The sequence below is a fragment of the Saccoglossus kowalevskii genome, chromosome 8, assembly GCF_978046115.1.
Source record: "Saccoglossus kowalevskii chromosome 8, keSacKowa6.1, whole genome shotgun sequence".
Taxonomy (NCBI): Eukaryota; Metazoa; Hemichordata; class Enteropneusta; family Harrimaniidae; genus Saccoglossus; species Saccoglossus kowalevskii.
The window spans coordinates 31,240,910-31,256,466 of NC_140648.1; the positions used below are offsets into that span (position 1 = coordinate 31,240,910).

A 15,557-nucleotide genomic window follows, 5' to 3' on the forward strand; every position below is an offset into this window, starting at 1 on the left:
GCAGAATCACCACATAGTGTACATAAGGGGAAATAGAACACCATTTCATCTACAAAGATAGCATATATGTTTTTATTTTATCAATAATTTTACTTTTTTGGACTGTGGAAGTATATTTTTCGTTAAGTTGACGTCTGCAGACACTTATGGATACAACCAGAGTAGCATCCATCTTCACCAGTTTGATACAAATCGATACAAAACTCTGGTGATAATCACTGATGACTGTTTACATAAATCTGAGCGAAAATACCATGAGATTATATAAAAAGTAACCACTCTCTCATGAGTGCTGCATTGTCAGGATGACATCTTGTAAGTAAACTTGTAGTAAAAAAAATCAATAAAAAAATCAACTAACCAATTTCACAATTTGAACCAGACCAGCAGCTTGAACACTGGCATTGGTAGTTAGTACAGGAGCCTTGTATTGGGATGCAGTAGCCATTATTCTGACATGGGTTGTTGGCACACTGGTCAATCGCTGCAGGAATAAAAACAAACACATAGATATTCATTCAATTAAAAAGAAAAACAGTGTAAGAATGTAATAGTGAGAATTCAAATTAACAAATTTCTGAACTTGATGGTAACTTGAGCAATAAATAACCAATACTATACATCTATATATTGAAAACTACTGAATCACTGTGACTCTCCAAATAACTTACGTGATTCACAATTGATTCCAGTGAAACATCCAACACATGTACAGTTATACAGAGTACATGATCCTGAGATCTGACTGCAAAATCCACCATTGCGACAGGGTGAAACCTGGCAAGGATTCATTGCTAGAAAACAGAATAACATTTCTGGTGAGTGACTAATAAAAATGTTATGACAAAATACCAGCATGTCACTTATATACCGGTATTTGGTAACCATCAAGAACAAGAGTGTCATATTAAACTTGAGTATCATGCTTTGGATAATATTGTTTCATTCGGTAAAAAGGGTATCCTACTACACATGTATAAATACATAATTTGTTGACCCTTAACTTTGTAGATAAAATGAAAGTTACAATACGATGAGATTGTATGTTACTGGTTATGTTACCTGTTTCACAATTGGCACCAGTCCAGCAGCCAGTACACTGGCATTGATAGGAATTACATGAACCAGACTGGGGGAAACATGCACCACCATTCAGACATGGATCATTACTGCATGGATTGATGGCTAGAAAAAAAAAAACATATACGTGTTCAGGAATAGAATTTTATGTAAAATGTTCACTGTGACTGCTTGTAATTTCCCCTAACTCAAGAAATTCAAGAAAATTTTGTATTAATTACTGTAAACTGACTAATTTTCACTGGGTTTAAATTTCGCTGATTTACCATTTCAGACATACTCAATGGGTTTTAAATTCACGATAATGTGTTCTATGCTTAATTTTACATATTCACTGAGAGTTAATTTAGCGCATTTTCCAGTCAGCGAAATAAGCTAAATTAAAACCCAGTAGTTTACATTTTTACATAAAATTACTGGTGCAATGAATGTTTTATGAATGTTTCAATTACAGAATTCATCAACACTACATCACATAGCCAATATGATTTCACTTACTAGTCTGACACTGTAACCCAGTGTAGCATCCAGTACACTGACAGTAGTACTGTGAACAGATACCAGGTGTGGACTGGCAGAAACCATTATTCTGACAGGGGTTACTCGAGCACGGGTCAATATCTGAGGGGCAAACATTAAAATCAAGGAGAGGTTAAAGTGAATGTGAGCAGCAAGCCACACATGTGCAAAATATTTATACTACACCATCTAAGGAAATAATTAGTATTCCTACGAACAGAGTTATAAATTCATCTTGTTCATCAGCACTCACTGATGAATAATACAAGCACCATAACTGCACACAACGACAAGTTTTAAATACAACAGGAATCTCATTGCCATAATTATAAACATACTTACATTGATCACAGGTGCTTCCTGCATAACATGCTGTACATTCACATCGGTATTGTGTACAGCTATTTCCTACTGAGATACAAGTACCACCGTTCCTACACGGGGCAGACGCACACACATTGATTGCTGTGAAAATAAATATGTGAAAATATGACGCATTAGCGATGTGACTGAGAATTCCAGCGACAGTGAGAACAGTGAAAACAACATACGTATAGACAGGTACACTGTGATGGTGTTATAATTTGTTACTAGTATGGGCTGTATAAATCACAACAGCAACGTATTCTGCTCTTGTTTTATTATTCTTGATATATACCATACATGTGCATAATAACAAATGCAGTGAAAAATGCCATTCTCATTATTTTAAACTGAGGGAGTCGTCACCAGCGCATGCGATAGATGGCCATAGTGGGTAATTGTTTACAAACAAGCGTTTGCCTATGAGCCTTTGCATTTTTAGTGTGTGTTGTTATGATCACTTAGGACTTAATTCCTGTGTGTGCGCAGGTGACGACCCTCCACTTTTAATGTCACTTAGTATGCACAATATAAAAAAGTGTGTACACCTATATAAAGTCATACTTACGAGTGTCACAATTCTGTCCACTGAAGCAGGTTGCACATTGACAGGAGTATGCTGTACATGAACCCTGAACTGGCAAACATATACCACCATTCTGACATGGATTAAAGTTGGTACATCCATCAGTAGCTGCAAAAGTGGGAGATGATAATACATGATTACAATCACTCAGTAAATAACATTAATTATACAGAACTGATTGAGTCACTTCAGAGAAATGGTAAACGTAGATTTTGTGAAACTAACAATTTAACTATATATGTATCTTGAGAGGAGTCATATGATCAACAGGCCTTTTTCGTTTGTTTTTTATAATTACAAAAATTACTGAAGTAATTTGATGAAAATTTATATCAACTTTTTTTTTGTTTCCAGAAAGGGGATTATTTCATAATGTCAGAGTCTTTTTATTCAAAAGTTATTTCTATGAAAATTTATTTAACTTTTATTTTCAGAAGGGGATTATTTCATATTATAAACAGATTATCTATCTTACTGCTGCAATTTCAGCAATAAGGAGAATCATACTTGAATTGAAATTAAAAAGGATGAGTAATCTTTGTACATCTTTGTACCTGTTGTGCATGTTGGTCCAGTCCAGCAGCCAAAACATTGGCATGTGAATGAAGCGCATGATCCACTTTGTAATTGTTGACAGAAACCACTATTTTGACATGGGTTAGTTGGGAAACATGGATTTATTACTGAAACAAGACAGAAAAAAAGTTGGCATTAATAAAAGAAATAACAAATTCAAAAATACATGTAAGAGTTCGAAAAATGTGAACACTTAAAAATGAATAAATATTTGAGTTAAAAAAACATGACTGTATTAATTTCAACAACTGCATATGAAAGCAAAGCTAATTTAACAAACCTTCCAAACAGTTCCGTCCGGTGTAACAGCCAGCACAAGAACAGGTGAATTCAGAACAGGAGCCAGGTACTGGATAACAAGTACCTCCATTGTAACACTGATTGTTATTGCATGGACTCAGCACTGTGGGCAAAAATTACAATAATAATAAGACATTATTAGATAAGGTGATGAGGAGATAAAACTTATCAAAATATCTTTTATCAGTGAAAAGTACAATGTGATTTACATAAATTGTCGTCTAATTTGTATAATATGTTAACTTAAATTAATCTAAATAGAGGACAAAAAACAGATAATGTAGACAAAATAAAATAACATGTATAAAAGGGATAAAATTGGAACTACTTGGAACTATGAATATGAAACCAGACTTGATGTATATTCAGACACTCAGTTACAAACTTAAAAATATCACATTTAATACCTAATATATTCATGATAGATAACAACATAAAGCTGGGAAAAATACTCAGTGATTAACAAAAAAAACTTACATGAAGCACAGTTCTGCCCTGTGTAACATCCAGAACAACTACATGTGTAGAACATACAGTTACTGGATGAACAGGTTCCACCATTCTGACAAGGATTCGAAGCACATGCATCTATCGCTGTAAAACAAAATAATACAATATGGTTAGCACTTTCATAAACTGATAAATGTAATCTAATGTACTTGAAGTCACAATTTCTTTTTTTTTTTTATTTGTGTTTTAAATTTTGTTAAAAATGTTGAGCACCTCATTTGCAAATTTATATAGGTTTTCTTTGCTTATTTCTGACCAAAGGAGAATAATATGCAACAGGTTGCATGTTTTGATTAAGTTTAAAAAAAAAAAAGAAATAGAGAAAAAAATTACAGCAAATTTCAGTGCAGTTCAGCAATTGGATAGTGACACTGTTTATATTTTTAATTAAAATGAGACAAAAAAAATAGTGTCTAGACACTATGCCATACACTGACTCAATAAAAGTCATGCATGATATTGAAAACGAGTATAGTCGGCTTAAAGTTAAGTAATTCAGATTTTGGAATAGATAAATAATCAATGGACTTGTGGTGTGCCAATAATGTTGAGCAAAATTATTTTATTATTTTAGTTCAGAGTACTTGTTGCTAAGAAGAGAAGAATAGGTAAAGTCGGCAAAACTAGACGACCAGTTTTTAAGTTTTGATTTCAGTTATGACTATGAAAAATATATCTGTGATAGTGTTCAAGATGTGATAGTTTATTATAGTCATATAACCATATATGATCATTAAATATGTTGATTAGATCTAATGTACAATTTCTTCAATATAACAACACTGTGTGAATATTTCTATTTGTAATAGTCCTCCTGATATGACTTTGTACAAATGTACATACGAACAGATGTATTGGGGGATAATAAGGCTACACTCACCTTGAAGACAGGTGGGTCCTGTCCAGCAGCTGGAACACTGACAAGTGAAATCAGTACAGGAACCTGTGGTACTTGTTTGACAAAAGCCTCCATTTTGACATGGATTAGGAAAGCATGGATTGATCACTGTATGGAGAGGTATCAAACAAAAATATGAATAAAAGTATCAAAAGAGAAAATTACAAAAATCATTTTTACAATCATGATAAAGCTTAATAGAGAATGATTAGTCAATATCATATCACAGAAATAAACAAAGATAAGCTGATTACTAAAACTGATACAAGTTTAGTTTTTTCAATATAACTACCGTAAGCAAGTAACTACAAAGCACCCTCTATTGACTAACTCTGACTAATACTAATAGTAATGTGGGTTATTTTTTATGTATTTTTCAAAAAATAATCTTTTCCACAAATATTTAAAAAAGATGGAAATGTATCTAAAAAACAAGGTCATGTATATTTCAATCTCATTGAAAACTCAAAATCTAATGGAATTGAATGGTTATAAAGAAACCATATTATTTGGTCTGAGTGAAGATAATTCCATACAAACAGACCTATGATAGGGTAGACGTGTTTATCTTTTACTTACGTTGGAAGCAGTTAGCTCCAGTATAACAAGCAGGACAGGAACAAGTATACTGTGCACATGACACTGATTGACTGCATACGCCACCATTCAAGCATGGATTTGGGGAGCATGGGTTGATAGCTGAAATAAAGCCAAATGATTACTAACATTGTACAAAGTTGAGATTTTCAAAACATCGCTGGATGTAGTATACTGTAAACTTCGTCAATTTTACAAGTGCCAAATTTCCGGGAATTTTGCGAGTCAGAGAAAATCATGAAAAATGCATAGCAGTAATAATTTGCCTGGTGTCCTACAACATATAGTCTGAGAAAACAACTTTCACAAAACTTTGTCTTCACAGTTGCTGTACATGAAAATTGTCATGTTTTGTAGTAACTTGGGGTGTCTTGTGTGAGTGTTTTAGAATAGTATTTAAGGAGTCTTTTTTTCAGAGGTTTTGTACATTGTAAAACTAGGCCCCACAGATCTTGAATTTATATATCAGCATTTCTTTTGTATTCAAAAAAGAAACACATACATTTACAGTAACAAAATATTCTTATACTTACGCGTTTCACAATTCTGTCCTGTATAACACTGCGGACATGAACATGTATACTGAGAACAAGACCCTGCGACACCCTGACAGAACCCTCCGTTCAGACACGGCGAAGTGGCACAAGGATCAATAGCTAAAACAAAAAAACAAAAACGATTTTAGTAATCAAACCAAAAACTTAAAATAGACTAAAATATTCACAGAACCTAATGACTAAATTTTTAAATACAGTAAATATGGTTACCTATCTGGCACATATCACCAGTCCAGCATCCGGTACAAGTACAGGTGTATAGTTCACATGAGCCGGAGACTGGTAGACAGAAACCGCCATTCAAACAGGGATTAACAGCACATGCATTGATTTCTGAAAAGATAAAAAAAAATATTATTGTGAGAAAAAATTCACTTTATATATTTATTTTTTATTTATTTATTTTTGTTTACTTAGTTATTGATGATTCATCTATTTAGTGTGAAAAGTATAAAAGCTTGTGTGCAGTGAAGCATGATGGGATTGATTCTCATCGATATTACTTGCAGCTATCATAATTAAGAGCCGCACTCATTGACGAGCACAACGTTATTCGGAATGAATACTCACGTTGAAGACAGTTAGTTCCAGTATAACAGGCTGGACAAGAGCATGTGTATTGCTCACAAGACCCTGATACCTGTAAACACTGTCCATTGTTGAAGCAGGGATTCGGAGAACATGGATTCAACACTGAAAAAAAATAAAAATTGTCAATGAGGGTTGTGAAAATTGAAGTGAAAATTCTCTTTAGACAGTAATGTAAAGCTATAATGGGGTATTTTATACATACAACAACAATTGTATAAAATTAAAAAGATCATGAAAAGTTCAAAAATAGTATCATCAGATACACCTGGTATTGGCAGTGTTAGAAAATTTTATTCATTTTAATTTTTTCACCATTTCAAACCAGGTTTTCACATTTTCAAAATTTCATACACAAATCTAAAGCATGATAATTCTGGTATTATATTTAATAAATTAAACAGTTTTTAGTATAAGCATGACATTCCTTGCAATAAATTGCTTTAAAAATCCAAAATGGAGAGGATTACATTTGTGGAAACATATTTAATCAAGTACCATGATTTCTAATTATGGTGTAAAACTTGAAAAAGTATTCAAATGAAGTTTTCGCTCTATAATACAGTTATTGTTAATAATCTCACTATTACACGAAGACATACTTACATATTTCACAATTCCTGCCATCATAACAACCATTACAGTTACACGTATAATCATTGCAGGCACCAGGAATAGACTGACATTGACCACCATTCAGACAGGGATTCACAGCACATGCATTGATCGCTACAATGAAAACAAACAACGTTAACAACGATGACAACAACAACCATTACCTTGCAACCTACATTATTATTATTCCTGCAAAGATATGTTGTGGTAGCGGTAAAAGATCCACATCATCATTTAAAGGGAACCACAATCCAAACAACATAATGACCCCTAAAGAAAAAGCTCCACAAATGTAGGAGAATGCAATTTACAGTTTTGTTGTATCACTTTTCATTCTCTAGATATTTCACTTTTCATTACGTAGTCAGCCATCTTGATTTTCAAGCAAAGGATTATGGGTAAAGTATGACATCATAGAATCTGTTGTCAGAAATTGAGAAAATGATTTCATCTATAACTTCAAAAGTTGAACTTTAAATTGGCTGAAAGTTTAGAAATTGGTAACATACATGTACTAGTGCCATCCATGCTTATAAAATAGTTGTCATGGAAACAGAACTGAAAATATTTATTTTTATGTTTTTCTACCAAATGCTAAAATTTCCTTATATTGTATACAATTTACCAACGTGAGTAGGTTATATAGGTGATATATCACATGTTGAGCACAAAAAGAGGACAAAAAAGTGACATTCTATATTTCACAACTAAAATATTGATTTTTATTTTTTTAACGTTTTTAACAATATCTTCACTTTATGTGTATTTGTAAAATTCCAATTTCCATTACTATAATTATATACATGAGTAATATGCACAACGAACATTTGAACTAATTTGCATCAGTATTTCTCATGTTATAGATGAAATAATTTTCTCAATTTCTGACAACAGATTCTAGGATGTCATACTTTACCCATAATCCTTTGCTTGAGAATCAAGATGGCTGACTACATAATAACGATGAAAAGTTGAATATCTAGAGAATGAAAACTGATATAAAAAAGTGTAAATTGCATTCTCCTACATTTGTGGAGCTTTTTCTTTAGGGCTCATTATGTTGTTTGGATTGAGGTTCCCTTTAATGTACCGGTAGTGCTATTTGAGTGGCTACCGTTTTCACTATACTACTTACGTGTCTCGCAGGTGTCGCCTTCCCAGCAGCCAGAGCAGAAACATTGAAATTCAGTGCAAGAGCCTTGAACTTGAGAACAGAATCCACCATTTTTACATGGTGTTACACCATTCGTACATGGGTTGACAGCTAAAGAGATCAAACAAATAAAACATATATAAAGTAACTTTTCTATGACATGTGAGGTATCCAAGTCAAACAAATAACTTATGCTTGATTCCCTGAAAGTGTTGATGGATCAGTGGCTTTCTATTTTGACTTTTTGTGTGTGTTTGTGTGTTTTTAGAGTTTTTATTTCTTACTCTTCATTTTGCAGTTTTCTATAGTTGTTGTAGCTGTTTTGATTCCCTCAGGAGGATGTGTGAGTATTATTGAATATCGGTAAGTAAATTAATAAAATATATGGCTAATGATGAATGACATGGGCAATGTATGTGCTGACTTACGATTGAGACAGGTTAATCCGGTATAACAGCTAGTACATTGACAGATATATTGAGTGCAATCAGTACTGCTCTGAATACAAGTTCCCTGGTTATAGCAAGGGTTAGACAAACACGGGTTGATTGCTACAGAGAAGAAACAAAATGTATCATATTATTGGGAGTTTCTCATACATCACATTTTTATCACATTGACACACAGATTTCAAGTCCAAACAAACTTGATGATGAAATACAGTATGTTCTGTAAACCAATTTTTTTTCTTTCACATCATATTTTGTACATTTTCCCCACTTCCAGAAGGGATAATATTTCCACTGATACTAAAAAACAAACATCATCATGCTAGGCCAAAATTTAGATAATCACGATGGATGACTACTTACGAGTTTCACAACTAAGTCCGGTGTAGCAATTTGAACATGTGCATTGGTACTGAGTACAGATATTGTTGAACGGCATAGTACAGGTACCGCCATTTAAGCATGGGAAGGAATCACAGGCGTTGACAGCTGTAAATAGAAATGCACAAGTTTTGCAGTGAAATTAATAAACTCGGTTCCACTTGTAGCTTTGCTGCTAACAAGCAGACATATAATACATGGTTTCAACTATCATGTTAAATTCAAACAGAGAACACAAGTACAGTGAAAGGCAAAAATCTGGGGTCGTTATAAACGCGAATTATTGCTGTAGACAATATTTAGCTCTGAATTTGAGCAAAAACTGATGATCAGTATTTACCATTGTTTTTATAAATATGTTTATAAGCAAAGCCCCAGCTTTGTGCTCTTCACTGTAGTCCCCTTAATATAAAGCTTCATAAAATAACTGAACTCACCAATACTACAGGTGGGTCCTGACCAGCAGCTTGAACACTGGCAGGTGTAATCTGCACAGGAATTTGCTACTTGTTGACAGAAACCAGAGTTCTGGCAGGGATTGCTGGAGCATGGATTGATTGCTGTAATGAGAATTTAGAGAAGTTCACAGTGATTTTTTTTCATTCTTGCACAAAGGCATGTATTATTGACTTGCCATTAAATTGTGCAACAAATCTGTACAAGCTTTACCTTGCTACATGTAGCAGGGTGCAAAATACGATAAACTGCTTAAATTTAGTGAGAAAAAACTTTCGCCAATTTCATGATGTCAGTGTAAATCACAAAATTTTCTCTTCACGAATGCCATAAAATCCACAAATCTCAAAAATCGCTAGAGATAAAAGTCTAAATATTTAATGAACATGATACTTACGTGTTAAGCAGTTTGCTCCTGTGTAACACGAAGTGCATGTACACACATACTCGTTACAAGACGACTGGCTCTGCATACATGTACCACCATTGAAACATGGGTTGTTAGGTTGACATGGGTTGATTACTGTTCAAAGAAACAAATGAATGAAACAGTGAGAGTCTCGGTTCATACAACATAATCCATGCAAAAGAGAAAAAAATATAGCCACAGACAATAATTACCTTCTGTACAGTGAGTTCCAGTGAAACATCCCGCACAGGAACATGTGTAGAAGTTACAGGAGTTAGCAATCGTGTTACAAGCACCGCCATTCTGGCATGGATTACTGGAGCATGGACTGATAGCTACAAAAAAACAAAACAATCAAAACAATTATATAATAGCAAGTATAATACTTTATTTTCGCTTGGAATTTATTTTCGCTATTTTCGCTGAAGGGATGATTCCGTGAAAATAAAATATACTTTTTTCCTATATTTCACATTAACTCATCAGAAATCAGTGAAAATAAATTCCATACAAAACGCCCAAAAAGCCTTTTCAGTGAAAATTAATTCCAGCGAAAATAAAGTATTCCACAGTAACAAAATTAGGGTGTGATATGCAATGAAGATAACACAAGAAGCGAAGAATTGAGTCACATGAGTTGATCACAAAATCACACGTAAGATGTACATTTCTAGAGCCTGTGAAAGTAGTGTTTTGCTAGATGTGTACTTGCATATTTGCAAAGCGTCTACTACGAGTAATGTGCGTTTGAATATGGTGATTACTCACTAATTTCTTTTTACATAATCAAGCATTTTCAAGTGTTCCCATGTTCTGTGAAGCCATTGGTTAGAAATGTATTCAATTAACATGCACACAGAACATGATTTGCATACGTATATCGTCGTACATAGACGTCAAACTTACATATGCTTGTGAATGAATTTTAGGGCATTCTATACTTTAGATTGAGGGCACTGTACACTTAAATATATTGGAATAGCTACATGCATGAACTAACAGAACAACAATCTCATTGTGAGAATATACTTTATATTAAATTAGCAACATCTTGAATTAGCGAAATTACAGATTAGCTATATTAGCTAAAATAACATGCTAGCCAAAAAAGACACGTTATATGGTAATTTAATATGTGATGCAGAGTGTGAATCGTTCAAAGTCAAATATCTTGAGTTGGGTAGAAAGGTGTTCTGTATAAATAAAACGTTACTTACGAACTGTGCAGTAATCACCAGACCAGCAACTGTCACAAATACAGTTGACTTCTGTACATGAACCGGCCACCTGTTGACAGAAACCACTGTTCTGACAAGGGTTGTTAACGCATGGGTTCACAACTGCAAAATAAAAACAAAATTAAATTGACTGAACCATTTCTATTAGAGGAAATATGATATGTGGTTTGCAGTGTAGGCAAGCCAATAGAGCATGAGTAAGAGTATATTTTTGCCAGTTGTGAAGTGATAGAGGTTTAGTCACACTTACATGTTTCGCAGTTGTTACCAGTATAACACTGTGAGCACACACATTGATATGAATCGCACGTCTGGAACGTCTGTTGACAGTTACCACCATTCTGACACGGAAAGCTATCGCATGGATTAATAGCTAACAGTTATATATGGAAAGTAGAAAAAAACAAGAAAAATACACTAGTTAATTTCTACCAATCTTATAAAAAAAACACCGCAAAAAAAAAATATTCTCAGTATTACAATTTGGGAAAGCCAAAAGAAGGGTGTTACACTTACGAGTGCTACAGTCGGTACCAGTAAAGCATCCGGTACACTGACATGAATATTCACCGCATAGTGCACCGGGTGAGCAGTTACCACCATTCAAACACGGGTTGTTGCTTACACATGGATTGACACCTAATAAATATAATAATATAATTTTTTTTTATTTATAACCACAAAAATAAAACAGTTTTTCCTTCATTTACATTATTGACAAGCTGAAAACCATTCACGATTAGCAATAACAAAGATTTCTATCAAGTCGATAAATTTACACTATAGACGAAATTCAAAGAGCAAAGAGAACTTGTGCATGACCCCTGAATGTAAGTCATCCATGTACTTTCTCGGGCTATTAATTATTATGCTGTGAACAATAAATTCCAATGTGATATGCACGTATTTGCCATGTCAATGTGTTTGGAACCTGATGGACAACTAATTGCAGTGATTGGAGAATGGGGGGGGGGGAGGGTAATAATTGGAAAATAGTAGTGAATTTATAAGCCCTGAAGTACTGGATGTGTGACTTTCAGTAAGGTCAGTAGCAACAATACTTTAAAAAACAGTGAGTTTGGCGACTAACATCTTCACAGTGAGAGTTGAGTTGAACACATGTACATGATTCACATGTACTGAATTTTGATGAAAACTAAACTCCATAATGACATAACAAATAATTTACTCACGTTCCAAACAATTGGTTCCCGTAAAACAAGTCTCGTCACAAATACACATATACGCTGTACACGAGCCAGCCAAAGGTTGACAGACTCCGTTGTTACTACATGGGTTAGGGCTACAGGGATTCATTGCTGTGGATATAAATCAATACAGTTACTGTAAAATCTGTATTAGAAACCGCGGCTTCTATTAAAATGGTACAATGCAACAGAGGGGATGCGGCTTCTATTAGAGCATCTACACATATGAGAAATGATGAATTTTTGGTTCTCAAACATTCAAAAAGAATGGGTGCGACTTCTATTAGGGATGCGGCTTCTAATACAGATTTTACGGTACTCATTACTAACAGTCACAGTACACTCAGAACCAAATTATTATATACATGTATGTACTATAGAGACACATTTCATCAGTTGTGGCATTTTCACAAAAACAAATAAAAAGACAAGGACTCACCAATTTCACAGGAAGGTCCAGTCTGGCACCCAAGACAGGAACATGTGTAATCAGTACATGACCCAACCACAGACTGACATGTTCCACCATTCTGACATGGAAAACTGGAGCATGGATTGATTGCTATTATATATAAAGAAAAACAAAAAAAACAGTGAAATTATAAAACATACATGTATCTCGAACACAAGTAGCAACGTAATAAACCCGAACAATGATTGTTCAAAATCGCAATATTTTTTTACCTGTTTGACAGAAATCTCCCGTCCAGCATCCGGAACAGGTACACGAGTAATCGTTACAGTTGTTCTGATCTGGTATGCATAAACCGTTGTTCTGACACGGGTTGTTCTGACATGGATTCAAAGCTGAAAAACAGTTTAACTATATAAAATAACAGCAACTTGAAATCTACTGCATTCAATCAATGAGATTTCAAATATGGTAATAATTAGCATAAATTTCCCATAATACATTGCAACGTATGGTTAAACTGTATGGATCCTCTCACTTGGAGGATACCTTAATTGTCACTGATGTGAAAAGCTCCTCCTCGATTGTTAGCTAGCAAACTGACTTACGAATCTGACAATTCGATCCAGTGAAGCATTCTGGACAGGAACACGAATAATCATAACATGTAGTAGGACTCTGTACACAGGTACCACCATTGAAACATGGGTTATTGGCACATGAATCAATTACTAAATAAAAAAAAGATAAAAGAATAATAAATCAAAGCGAGGCAACTATGATGCTAAGTCCATCAGAAACAAGACAAAGCGATACCATTTGGCAGTTATAATTGCTTATAAAAGTGATTCAGAAATTTTGGTACTTGAAGAAAAAAAAGAAGAGAAATTCTACCTTGATCGCAGTTGAATCCTTGGAAGCAACCAGTACAGGTACAGGTATAGGAATAACAGTTGCCATCAACTGGTGCACAAAGACCATTGTTTTGACATGGAGCACTGTCACATGCATTGATCGCTGTAAACAAATGGAAACCAGTTCTTAAGAATGATCAATGTTTATTGTAGTAAGTGTCACCAATTTTATTTTACAAATTCTAATGCAATGAACATTATAAGTGTATATATCTGATGAATATTTGAAACCATTGACAGTATAGCAATCTGAAATTTGACTTACGAGTGGTACAGTCAAGACCAGTAAAGCATCCACTACATTGACAGGTATAGAGTACACAGGATCCATCGGTTGGTATGCAGAATCCATTGTTTCCACATGGGAACGAGTTGCAGGGATTGATTACTGCATCAAATGAACCAATAATTATGTGTTATTAGGATAGTACAAACTGATCAAACAAACTGGTAAACAAAGATTTCCACACATTATAGTAAATCATATAGTACTCGTTTGACTTAATGCCCATGCCCAGCTAAGCAGCCAGCCCCCTCGTTAGAAAGGATTTCTGTTTTAGAGGTCACGTTCGACTAAGTGCCCACCCCTTGTCCCAAATTAAATCGTCAAGTCATGAACATCGTTTGACTTTAATAATACATGAAGCACATTTTAGAAACAGAAAATCAAATAAGTTTAAATTAAAAATTGTTTTATAAAGACAATGCTAATTATTATTTTGCATCTCTAAACAAAGGCATATTGCTGAAATAGTGGTCACGTAAGACAGGTGGTCTTTGTACACAGGTTGCTCATACAATGTCTTGGGACTGTCTAAAAGTGGTCATTATACACAGGTTGCTCATACCGTATGCCTTGGGACGGTGAAAAATGGTCACTATAGGCAGGTGGTCTTTATATAGAGGTGGGCCACTAACAAAGATTGTACTGTATATAATGATATCCCATGCAATGATTGCTGGGTCCTCAGTATGAGAGAAGCACTCTCATTTTGTAAATAGAATGGTTCCCATTGGTGATCAAGACATACAGAATAAACTATTAAAACCTACAAACTTTATCGTGAGATTGGCAACACAATTTGGTGCAGCAATCCTAGATCACATGATTGTACTAGGGTTCATAATTTTTAATATTGACTTACACTGCAAGCAGTTAGAACCCGTATAACATACTGGACATGAGCAGGAGTAAGTGAAGCAACCTTCTTGTAAGCATGTACCACCATTGGAACAAGGATTATTAGCACAGGGATCATTCACTGAAAAAAAAACAAAAAAACAAAAAACTTCAATTCAAGAATGTGAATTCACAGTGAATGTAAATAAAATCAAAGGTGGATGAAAACATATTGTTGTTTGATACGGCACATTAATAACCAGTGGGGACTATGATTTATCAAAAAATGAGGTTTTTGCATTTGCATTTTCAGCTCACTGTTTAAAGTATTCGTTCAATGAAATATAACACTATATGCAAATGCATTGATTAATATTGAGTATCAAAACAATCGGTGCACATGCATGATGAAAAATGCCATCTTTTCATTGCATGAATACTGTAAACACATTAATTATTCACTGGGTTTTAATTTTGCTAGTTTAGCTGATAAGTAAAATTCGCTATAAAATTAAATGTGATAAATGTGAACTTGTGAAAATGTGAAAAGAGAACTCATTGTTTTCCTGCCAAGTTTGTGAACTTAAATGTCAGCGAAAATAAATGAATTTACAGTACTGAGCTGTAT

At 34.1% G+C, this 15,557-nt stretch overlaps 1 protein-coding gene across 1 annotated transcript in view; it reads right to left on the bottom strand.

The window, feature by feature from the left end:
- The window catches only part of LOC100376308 (uncharacterized), a 138,905-nt gene that overhangs the window by 19,250 nt on the left and 104,098 nt on the right, over window positions 1–15,557 (bottom strand). The window contains exons 177-207 of the mRNA XM_085502838.1: window positions 14,955–15,071; window positions 14,075–14,197; window positions 13,790–13,912; window positions 13,504–13,626; window positions 13,168–13,290; window positions 12,923–13,045; window positions 12,469–12,594; window positions 11,792–11,914; window positions 11,526–11,648; window positions 11,255–11,377; window positions 10,250–10,372; window positions 10,026–10,151; window positions 9,610–9,732; window positions 9,155–9,280; window positions 8,771–8,893; window positions 8,325–8,453; window positions 7,181–7,303; window positions 6,557–6,679; window positions 6,197–6,319; window positions 5,963–6,085; window positions 5,412–5,531; window positions 4,815–4,940; window positions 3,902–4,018; window positions 3,405–3,527; window positions 3,103–3,231; window positions 2,531–2,656; window positions 1,942–2,064; window positions 1,579–1,701; window positions 1,063–1,185; window positions 672–794; window positions 362–484 (exon numbers count right to left, since the gene is read on the bottom strand). Coding sequence (XP_085358964.1) covers window positions 362–484; window positions 672–794; window positions 1,063–1,185; window positions 1,579–1,701; window positions 1,942–2,064; window positions 2,531–2,656; window positions 3,103–3,231; window positions 3,405–3,527; window positions 3,902–4,018; window positions 4,815–4,940; window positions 5,412–5,531; window positions 5,963–6,085; window positions 6,197–6,319; window positions 6,557–6,679; window positions 7,181–7,303; window positions 8,325–8,453; window positions 8,771–8,893; window positions 9,155–9,280; window positions 9,610–9,732; window positions 10,026–10,151; window positions 10,250–10,372; window positions 11,255–11,377; window positions 11,526–11,648; window positions 11,792–11,914; window positions 12,469–12,594; window positions 12,923–13,045; window positions 13,168–13,290; window positions 13,504–13,626; window positions 13,790–13,912; window positions 14,075–14,197; window positions 14,955–15,071 — 3,825 coding nt within the window. The remainder of the gene's footprint in view (window positions 1–361; window positions 485–671; window positions 795–1,062; window positions 1,186–1,578; window positions 1,702–1,941; window positions 2,065–2,530; window positions 2,657–3,102; window positions 3,232–3,404; window positions 3,528–3,901; window positions 4,019–4,814; window positions 4,941–5,411; window positions 5,532–5,962; window positions 6,086–6,196; window positions 6,320–6,556; window positions 6,680–7,180; window positions 7,304–8,324; window positions 8,454–8,770; window positions 8,894–9,154; window positions 9,281–9,609; window positions 9,733–10,025; window positions 10,152–10,249; window positions 10,373–11,254; window positions 11,378–11,525; window positions 11,649–11,791; window positions 11,915–12,468; window positions 12,595–12,922; window positions 13,046–13,167; window positions 13,291–13,503; window positions 13,627–13,789; window positions 13,913–14,074; window positions 14,198–14,954; window positions 15,072–15,557) is intronic.